This window comes from Bombus affinis, chromosome 5 (genome assembly GCF_024516045.1).
Source record: "Bombus affinis isolate iyBomAffi1 chromosome 5, iyBomAffi1.2, whole genome shotgun sequence".
NCBI classification, from domain to species: Eukaryota; Metazoa; Arthropoda; class Insecta; order Hymenoptera; family Apidae; genus Bombus; species Bombus affinis.
Window position 1 is genome coordinate 8,743,754 of NC_066348.1, and position 11,173 is coordinate 8,754,926.

The following is an 11,173-nucleotide window of genomic DNA, read 5'->3' on the forward strand; positions in this document are numbered from 1 at the left end:
ATGCTCAACTGGAAATTGAAAAGAAATTCAAGGTAACCACCCCGTGTGTTGCACGAGCAGTGTACGTCACTGTCGTGCGATATTGATCCTCGGAAGCGTCGTGCATCTGGTTGAGAACCACGGTCAGTATTCACCCTTTCCACTTCTCTACGTTCAGAGGCGGATCCGGCATGAACCAATCGTCTTTGTTCCTCGGTTTCCCTTAGTTTGCTCGAAACGTCCCGCCTTCGACCCTTACCCTTCAGTCGATGGTCTACGACCGATAGGTGGGAATGATTTTCACTGTCGATGCGGTGGCTGGAGTCAAAAAAGCCTGAGAGTTCGGCTGGTAGAAACGTTGGAGCAGTTATCGCCTGAACGTGACACCAACAAGTCTCGTCGACCTATTAATACAAGAAAACCACCCTTGAACACGGTGGTCTAAAAACAGGAAGATAACACAGAAGCCGAAGATGGTATCAACCACGAAGTGCAGTTTCCATCGCTGTTGGAAATCCGTGAGAGTGTCTGGCATCGCTCACAGGATCTTTTCTTGAGACCTATCGCCGCGTCGAAGGACGGGAGAGGGTTGATTAATCGGACGATCGGACAACGTGACGCTTTTGTGAATTCGGATTTTTCTCTTTGCGACTCGAGAACGTTCTTTTAAAGGGAAGTATCGACTCCGACGGACGTGGTGTCGAAGGACTTAGAAGTTTCACATTGTTCTTACACAGGACACGTTCGTTGTTTCATGGTTTTTACGTAAAGTGACTGAATTTTGTTCTTTTTTCTTTTTTTCGAAAAGTGATATCGAATGAAAAGAGGAATCGTCGAGGGGGGATAATCGAAGGAAGAGAAGGAAAAAAAGATTGTTAGAAAGTGTTGCTTGTGAAAAAGTGGTGGGGAGGAGTTGAGAAATTGACAGCTCGAGGGCACGAGGAACCATGTTGGAATTCTACCCTCCGCTTCCTAGTAGCTTGAACCGGCAGAGTGAGTCGGGCCCACCAACTATGGTCTCCGCTGCACCACCGATTCCTTTTCGACCTGCCAACGACAATAACGACGCAGGTAAGAATGAACTTTCTTCCTTTATGTTTTCGCCTAACGACATTGATTTTCACAATGACAGTCGAAAGAGAGTATATAAAGTCACTTTCGTATAATATTCACCTATCTACTCACTTACCTATGAACTTTCATTGTTAATTTGTATCTCTTCACCAGATCTCTATTCTTTCCACTCGATTTTTAGTTTATTGTACGTGTAAGAGTTTTTCTAAAAATTTCGTAGCTTCGGACATATACGCTTTTCTACACATTGTCACCATACGTATTTTTTTTTGGGATAGATCAGGGTCGTTTACAACGCGGGAAATTGTACGAATTTCACGTTAGACGAAACCCACGGAGCCAAAACTAAACTAAATTCTTTCTTGAAGTAACGCAGCTAATTCTCTATAGACAATAAAAACGTAAAGTTCTCGGTATTTTACGAAAGTTAACGCGTAATTGTAATCTTCCAATGAATTCAGAAACGATCGAGTCAAATTTCCACCGAAGCATAGGACAGCGAAACAATTGCAAATATCACTCTTGTTTGTTTACCTCGCGTGTTTCAGGCAAACAGACGTTGCATCTGTGAAATTGATTGTCACGTACGATTATTTTTAAGCAACTTTTACTTTCTATACAATTTTGCAATATATATATAGGGTGCGGTGTAGCAACCTTTTGGTCTCGTTATGCGGGTTCTATTGTGCAGTAATTAAAAGTAATTAACCCTACGTATAGTTAAAAGTATGTGAGACGAGGTTGATTATTTTATTAAAAAAATTTTCCGTCGAATCAATTTGTTAATCCTCGTCTGTGACCGTAGGAACCTTTTGCGATTCTTATAAAATCGTCGTTAATGCAGATTATACTAATGTGATAGAGTAATCGAAGATACAGGGGGAAAAACGATACAGAACAATTTTTCTTGATTTTTTAATTTCACTTTCGATTAAATTTATTTTAATGTCGCCTGGTAGCTGCACTGCTCATGGCAACATCTTTAGCGATTTTTATACAATCGCTGTCAACGTAGAGTATGTTAATATCATAGAGAAATTGAGAATATTCATAGTAAATAGACGGGGAAATGTAACAAATTAATTTCTGTTGGTTTTTTCATTTTAATGTCACTGGACGTCCATGGTGCAAAGATACGAGTTCTCTTAATGAGAGAAAAATTTTAAAAACGTGGAATTGATTATTGGATATTAAAATCACTCGTCATATTTAACGAGTCTAAGTTTTTGGTTTTGAGTTACAGCTGAGTGGTAGTTGAGGTAAACAGCAAGTTATTGTACCGCGTTCTGCCCTGCTCTGGCTTTATCACTATCGACAATCGATAAGCGACGGGACAAATTTCATGGGACTCGCGATATTGCTCTGCTCCAGAACGCTATCACATTTCTCAGTCCGACAGCCATATCATTCGGCATAACTCCCTGCGTATTTATTTCTCTCGCGATAAAAACGATCCGCCAGAAAAATTTCATATTCCTACTTCGATTCCTACGATTCTGTATATTTGATTGACAGATCGACATTCTCTCATCAGGAATACTAATTTACGTCTAATCTACATAACGATGTATTTCAATTTATTATATGTTACATACGAGACAATTTATTGCATACAACATCTATTTGCAAAGATCTTATTCGATTTTATGTAAGATATATATAGATCCATTTAATGTTTTATAAAATATGTGCAAAATGATTCGTAAGAGTTCACTCGTTTAGTTGATTTATAAATACAAAAAATACTATAAATAGTAGATTGATAGTTTGATTTTGTGTAATCAGAATTTTATTTAGTTATGAAATTATGGAAAAAAAAGGAAGATTAGTATAATAGATACATAGCAATCATTTGATAGTAACGTGGTGAAAATACGAATGTAGAAAAATGCGATAGCACGTTGATAAGCAAGTAAAGTAAGCTCCGAAACATATGGACGTATGGATATGTGACTTGTAAGTCCTGTCGTTATCGAGGATTAATAACAAAGCACGGTGAATTTTCTAGATATCAAATTCATCTAACAATAAGTAGTTCTGGACTGTGTCAGTTCATAAACATTGCTGTTGCTCAATTATATAGCTATATATATCATTGTAGACAGCCAGGAGTATTTAATAAACCGACGATATTTAGTATAAATTGAACGCTTCTCGCTGCCTTTATTTTCTACTCGTTATTTTATCGTAAATTTGTTATTCCAGTCACAGTACATTCGCATGTGTCTTATAACGTCAAATACTACGTAAATTAAAATCTGTTAGAATTTTCTAATAAACGTAACCAATATAAATTTCTACTAATTGTGGATTGCAGCGTTAATTTCACAAGTTTGCTTTTTATTGAAAAATTAGTTACGTAGTAAAGGGAAAAAGGAAAGTTAGAAAAATTATTTGAAGAATGCAAAGGTATTTGTACCTGCATTTCTCACGAAAGATATTATATATTTATTGTTAAATGTGATATATGATATGTTTATTAGTAAAAGAGGAGAAATGATTTATTCCTTGATTAGTTAAGATTTAATAAGAACACATCCATGATGAGAATTTTACAAAGGAATGAATTTATCCAAATGATTATTTATTGTCACAATGAATTTATTAAAACGATTTTAGTAGAAGTTATTTAAACAATGTAATGGTACATTCATCTGAATATTTTTATTAGACACATATATGTATAGTGAAATAGGATAAATAATTTAGTCCTTGACTCTCTCGATACATTTTGTGTAATAACATTATATATTAAAGGAACCTTCAGGATTAATATTATCGTCAATATTTCAGAGCTGTCAACATTACACGAACTCTCGGACGATCAACATATCTTGTCAACATAATATCGTCAATGTTATCGAACATTGAGAGAACAGATTGAAGTATCAATGTTCGAAATGTTTTTTTTTTTTTTTATTTATTAGAATATTTACAATCAATTCTCGTTGAGAATTTTCAGTAACTTAATTTGGCGTGATACAATGACATGGATTATAATAGTTTTATATTGTTGGTTCTAGTAGAAACTAAGGATTTAATCTAGGGGGTATTTTCTTTTTAGTCTGCGGATCTGGTCCGTCGTGTCCAGTAGTTGGGTGACTAGTGGGTTGTGGTGGTTGTTGACTCTTGTGTTATATCTGCTTCTGGACTTGTGTATTTCATCTTTGACTGTAGGTATCTTGAGGTCACGGTGGATTGTTTCGTTGGTAACATACCAGGGTGCATTTAATAGGGATCTTAGCGTTTTCGATTGGAGTTCGAAATGTTGACGAGGTAGTTTGATGAAAAATATTATCCTCTGTGTCTTATGAGCTTAGCTCATAGCCTTCTCTTCTTTGGTTCTTTTATTTATAATGTTCATACAATGGTTGCTCAAGCTGCTTATTTTTTGGTTAGACATCGTTGAACAAACGCGAACTCGAAGCTGATTGTATCGTCAGTAACATCAAACGTAGGAGAAACATGCAGTTTGTCAATAAATACTGATAATTAGACGATCGATATACAGTGTATAACAGAACATGTCGAACCCACTTTGGCAACTGATTATACACCGAAAACAATGAGGAAATTTCACATAAACATACGCTGCGCCTATCTTCGTGTATGAGATACAGTAAATTCTGTGTGTATGCAACATCTAATAAAAATGTCGAAATATTAAGCTTCAGAGTAGAATAAACTTTTATTGGGTTGGCAACTAAGTGATTGCGGATTTTGTCATTAGTTGCTATTTAGTTTGCCAACTTGTCATTAGTTTTGCCAACCTAATATATACTAATACTAATAGCATACTAACAATAAAAATCCAGAGTGTGATCATAAATATTGATTCTGAGGGTTCCTGAAATTTTTCTAGTGTTAAAAGGAGAAAAAAAAAATAACAATTGTGATGATTTCAGAGCCGTCAGTTTCAGTGAAAACGGAGTCCTGCCTGCTGGAGACGATCTGCGCTGGTTGCGGTCGTACGATAGTCGACAAGTACGTGATGCAAGTCGCTGGAAGGAACTACCACGAGGAATGTCTTTCGTGTGCCGCGTGTGCAACACCGCTTACGCATTCATGTTTCATCCGTGAGCTAAAACTCTACTGTCGAAACGACTACGAGCGGATCTTCGGTGTGAAGTGTGCACGTTGCATGGAGAAGATCAGCTGCTCGGATTTCGTATTAAGGGCTCCGGGTTTGGTGTTTCACGTGGAGTGTTTCGCGTGTTGCATGTGCGGCCAACCATTACTTCCTGGCACCCAGTATTTTCTCCGTCAGGGACAACCCATCTGTCGAAGGGACTATGAACACGAATTGTACTTAAACAGCCCTCAAGGTTAGTAACAATTGTCGTCTTTCACGTTTCATTATTTTCCTTATTTTTCTTTTCTCAATATCTTTTGAGAGCGTCCTACACCTATCCACGATATATCCACGATCGTCCTACACCTCGAGTAAAATGCTTATAAAAAGTTACTCCACTTTTTCAGCTTAATTAGTTTCTTTATATGTATATTTTACTTAATTTTCTTTTTTTTTTTTTATAGCGTTCTTTCTCTCTTCGATATTTTCGTTTGGCGAGTTATTCTCCAATTTTTGGATTAGAATCAAAGTCAAGATATTGAGTTTTAACTATGTCTTCTATTTCTTCGATGTCAATTTCACGTTCTCCAGTTGTTTAGCATTTTTCTTTGGAATCCTGCTTCTCTATTTTTTCTCAATTAAAATAGGGATAAACGACGCCCTCCATTTCTTCAGTACTTTTCATTCTTCGTTCGTAAGGCGTGGGTGTTGTTGCTTATGTTTATCTTATTAAAGCATATCAGCTTCTCCATCATCGCGTATATGCGCTTCTTCATATTTCTGTTTCATTTCGTTTTACAACTCCCAGTTTCAAAAGATAGATCGCAGCCAGTTGTTCTTAACGCTTTGATATTAACACTAGAACTACCACACCAGTAAAATCGACTGGTTTTACAATTTTGTAACGGCACATGAGTCAAAGGACATTTCGAATCATGTTGTGGTTTTGCCTCGGATTTTCAAGACCGTTAGTTTATGAGTAATGTAAGTATACTTGACGACCGGTTACGATTTTATTTTGGCTTCCCTTATTAGTCAATATTTAACACGACCAATCCTCCACAATTTTATTTTAAAATTCCTACTTCATGTTATATTTTTTCCCGCAATGATGTAATGACTTTCGCAACGATAACTAAAAGGATGATATAATGAATTTTATTTTGTTTTTTATGAATTCAAACCGATCGATTGATCAAACTAATTATGAAATTTTATGAATTTCGTATCGAGGCTATTTATACCAATAGCAGTCAAAATGACTGGTATTTGTCAAAGCGTAAAAGGGTGCTGCAATCTGTTTATCGAACCCCAGTTAACCAGTTTCCTCGTTTTCTACAACTTGCCACACGTTTTTAAAATTTTTACCGCGTATCATTCGATATGACGATATCAGTTATCAGGAAAATTCCGGATCGATCGCTAGATCGCTAGATGCTAACACTAGAAATGCCACAGCAATCAAAATGACTGTTTCTACAATTTTATAAACGTTCCAACCCTCGTTCAGGGATCATGGTCGCAGATGGATTAATAATACGAAAAATGTACCACATAACGTGGAATTCCTTCTGTAAGAAAATGATAAATCGATAAATATAAAAATATTCTATTATTGGGTACTTTTTAAAGACCAGTCATTTTGACTGGTTTTGCTAGAAATAGCTTCGTGTTAATTATTGGTAGTTCTAGTGTTAACGATGGTAAATCGTCAATTTTTAATTTCCTAGAATCGGCAACTTTTATAATTTACTAAAAATATTATCTTATTCATGAAGATTCTTTCTGCATGCTCTTCTCCATACATGTGCGTGCCATTTTCTACGGCTAAATGTAAAAATTCTGGTCATCGTTTTCAAAATATTACCAAACGAAGCAAACTATGAAAATCCACCGTTTTGATACCGTATACGATAACGTGAATTTACAGGTGTAAAGCGATATAGTATCCCCGTGGAATCGGAACATTCGACAGCAAACTGCTCGACTATCACGATTTCTGTTTATTATCGATTTCGTTAGTACCGAGATTGGCGGTCCGTACAGGACAATATATATCGACTGAAGTTGCTTTAAACGAAAAAATTGTCCAAATAATGGTTTTACGTAGTTTCGTTCATACAGATTTTATCTCGCCCGAAAGATCGATCAAACTCGCGCTTATATTCAACGAGTCGATTTGTCTTCCAAAAAACAAAAAAAAAAAAAAATAGTAAAAAGTACAAAATAGTAATGAACGAATGATAGAATGAAAATCAGTAATAATAGACGAATAGATGGTAAAATTAGCGATAATAATGATAAAAGATGAGGCAAAGACGAATTAAACGGATCGTTAGAGAAATAAAAATAAGAACAGAAAAGTTGACAAACGAGATGAAATAATCGACGAAACGTACGAGAACGTATTGTACATACCTTGTTGCATTGTTCGCAGGTTGTACTACTACTATCTAAAGACATCCAAAGTAAAAGCCTGCGGGATTTTTGAATCAAGGCTGTCTCTCTTTTCAAGGTAAATACACTTAAACCAAGCGTAATTAGAAACGATTCTTCCATAAATTGGACAGAGAAAAATAATGGAGAATAGAAGAACGTGAATCTAGAAACGAGAATAGAAGGATTAGTATTCATGATTTCTCTGACAGATCATTTTTTCAAGTTCTTTCGTAAATACGTGGGATTTAGTTTGCGATTGCTTTGAAGGAAAGTTATGGTGAAATCGATGGAAGAGCAGTTTGTTAGTCACAACTTTATTGCAATTAGTTTCTAAATCTGTCTTTTGCGAAGAGTTTCGTGAGGAAAAATTCGATTGGACCGCGATTGTGTTATTAACGTGATTTCATTATCGGGAAATGTTCAAGTCACTTTGATGTTTCTGATTTGAAAAATGAGTTTGACAGTTCGAATTACAGTATTATCATGCGTTAAATAATCTCAGGTCAACCGAAACTTCTTAACATAATCTGTTATTACGAACAAACGTTATCAACATACTTTTTCCGACAGTGTTTCCTCTCAGTTCTAAATATATTTTAGCTATCGGTTTTTCTTCTTTTGTTTCTTTCCTCAACGTATATTTATATTTACATGTAATTGTATGTACGTTCAATAGTATAGACTTTTTAAAAATTCAACTTCCATTCCATTATCAATTTTTCTCCTCTTTTAAATATTATCAGTATACTCTTTCCTATATGTATACTTCTAAATTTCTCGCCATTGAAATCTCTTCTCGTATAATTCTTCCCTAGTCTTTTTTATTCAATCGAAAGTTGCACTTCCACTGATCAGTTTGCCCTCTATCTTTTTCTATAATCGTCAACATCAACTTGTCACATCTTTGTTACATGTCCGACCTATGAAACTATTCTCGACAAATCTTCGATATCCAGATTCCATGTTACCAAAAACTAATTCCACTTCTAATGAACGATAAATTTCAGGCGATAATTTTACTTCACCTACGCTTGTTACGTTTGATCCTCAGACATATTAAAGATTCAATGAAGTAATTAATTCAGATAAAAATTTAAAGAAACGAATTTAATTCCCAGACGATGATCTACTGGACGAAAATCGGCCCCGCGATGGTCGTCGGGGTCCCAAGCGACCGCGGACCATCCTCACGTCGGCGCAGAGGCGCCAATTCAAAGCGGCGTTCGAGGTATCACCGAAACCCTGTCGAAAGGTTCGAGAGGCCCTAGCAAAAGAGACGGGCCTCAGCGTGCGCGTGGTTCAAGTCTGGTTCCAGAACCAGCGGGCGAAGATGAAGAAGTTGCAGAGGAAAGCGAAAACCGAGCCTGGATCCGATAAGGAACCGAAGGAGGAACGCCGAACGGAGAGTCCTCATAGCGATCACAGTAAGAATATTCTTTGTTCAATGTCCTTACTAAATCTTCCTATTATTTTTTTTAATTTCCTTCAATATTTATTCTTATCGATTTATTATTACCGAGTTTTCACTCGAGTCGCATCTTTGTTTTTGATAAAATATCTGTGATTATTATTATTATTGTTGTTATTATTGTTATTATTATTGTTGTTGTTGTTATTATTGTGTTAAACTTTCGTCTATTATTGTTAATATTTGTTACTATTGTTTTTGTTTTTGTTGTGTTAAGCTTTCGTCTATTATTGTTAATATTTGTTATTATTGTTTTTGTTTTTGTTTTTGTTGTGTTAAGCTTTCGTCTATTATTGTTAATATTTGTTATTATTGTTTTTTTGTTTTTGTTTTTGTTTTTGTTTTTGTTTTTGTTTTTGTTTTTGTTTTTGTTTTTGTTTTTGTTTTTGTTTTTGTTTTTGTTTTTGTTTTTGTTTTTGTTTTTGTTTTTGTTTTTGTTTTTGTTTTTGTTTTTGTTTTTGTGTTAAGCTTTCGTCTATTAGAAGCTTAAGTAAGACACAGGTTACGAATGTTATCGATCGAATTATTTTTTATACGATCGCATGAAAATTTGTGATGACGATGATTCAAATAAATGCAGAAAGTGATCGATAGTTTGGCGAATAGAATTATTGGGATGGATTGGATCTGACTTAACGGGGATTCAGAATCTCAAAGAGTTCTGCAAGTTGGAAAAATTATCTTTTTGATTGCCCGTGGTTTTCTATTTCATTTTCTATGACATACAGCAGCGATTTATGCAAAAGGCCCGTTGGATCCTCCGAATCCATTTCAGTAGCTCTATTGACTGGACTATCAAAGTTTAAGATAAAATGAAAGAGAAATAACTAAATTATGTACAAGGTGTCCCACTTTGTTAGTATATTCTATAGACCAAGATAGGATAAAGGTGTCATATGAATATACGTCATCGTATACTACATGTATTTATCATGTAACACTCTAACGTAATCAAAAATGTGCTCAGGAAATATCAGTGTGTTCTTCATTAATTTTGTACAGACTAAGATTAATTAGAAAACAAAGACATTGTTAAAGAGCTGTAGGAAAAATGCAATATACGTACGAAATGAGCGATAACGAACGTGTATTACTACGGTTCAAGGTACGAATAGATCAGGAATATTTACACGTAGTAATAGTCAGAAGATATTGTACCAACTTCAACGAGTAATAAACGAAAACTTCAGGAAGTAATAAATTCAATCTTTTGCCAGTCATTTTGAACATCATCTTGTTTTCACAAGTATTTAACAATGCCTGCAAGGTCATATGTTTAGAATATACTGACAACTTATCATTGGAAAAATACTGGGACATTTTATATGTTTCTGTTTAAATAGACTTAATTATTTGTAAATATTATTACCTAATTATTTTATAAATAATTTAAAAATAAATATAAGTGACTTAAATTATAAATTATATATAAATAAATTATTAATTATAAATAATAATAAATTAAGTAACTGAAATAAACTATAGCCCTGAAACAGTAGAAGATAAAGAAGAAATTCATTAAGGAAGATTGATTTTGTCCTATTTCGCTCTAGTTTCGTCAATGTTTTTAATTTCTATCGTGACTTTCTATCGTTGTCTAACGTTTCGCGAAGACTGGTTAATGGGGCTTCGATAAATGTGTTGTCGGTACAATGCCAATCGTTTGATCTCGTTCGCAGGTCATTACTTGAACGCCATGAACATGCGCGACGGGGAATCTTCTAGCTTCCCCTCAAGCACCCAACCGCTCAACCCCAATAACCCGTACTCGCCTGACGGTAAGTCTCTTCTAGCCGTACAAAATCATTAAATAATCTACCACGGATAGTAATTGGATTGTTCAAATTTTCTGGAAATTTACAAAAATCCCAAAGAAACTTTTCAAAGCGTACTTGAAAGAATTCTGTCTTACAAACTTCAGAAACATCCTTCTCCCAAATTTTCAAACGACACCTTTGAAGCTTCGTCGAAACTCTGCCAAAAGTATAATGCTTTTAACTATTACGATTAATTCTTCAAAAAAATTCAACAGCAATTCCAGGACTGTCAAACTATCGAACTTATAAAATTCTCAAGACGCTACTCATCAAAGTTTTCTTTTGCAAAACAAAACAACGAAAACTCGTAAACGTTCAAAGGAT

The 11,173-nt window shown here is 35.0% G+C and overlaps 1 protein-coding gene across 4 annotated transcripts in view; it reads left to right on the top strand.

Annotated features, from left to right (window-relative positions):
• The window catches only part of LOC126916084 (LIM homeobox transcription factor 1-beta.1-like), a 13,440-nt gene continuing 2,267 nt past the window's right edge, over positions 1-11,173 (top strand). The window contains exons 1-4 of one of the 4 annotated variants that reach the window (XM_050721466.1): positions 1-1,050; positions 4,959-5,378; positions 8,683-8,988; positions 10,712-10,810. In XM_050721466.1, coding sequence (XP_050577423.1) covers positions 927-1,050; positions 4,959-5,378; positions 8,683-8,988; positions 10,712-10,810 — 949 coding nt within the window. In that variant the 5' untranslated portion in view covers positions 1-926. Of the gene's footprint in view, positions 1,051-3,960; positions 4,227-4,958; positions 5,379-8,682; positions 8,989-10,711; positions 10,811-11,173 lie in introns of those variants that run through there. The other 3 variants (XM_050721468.1, XM_050721469.1, XM_050721467.1) reach the window with 3 other exon arrangements.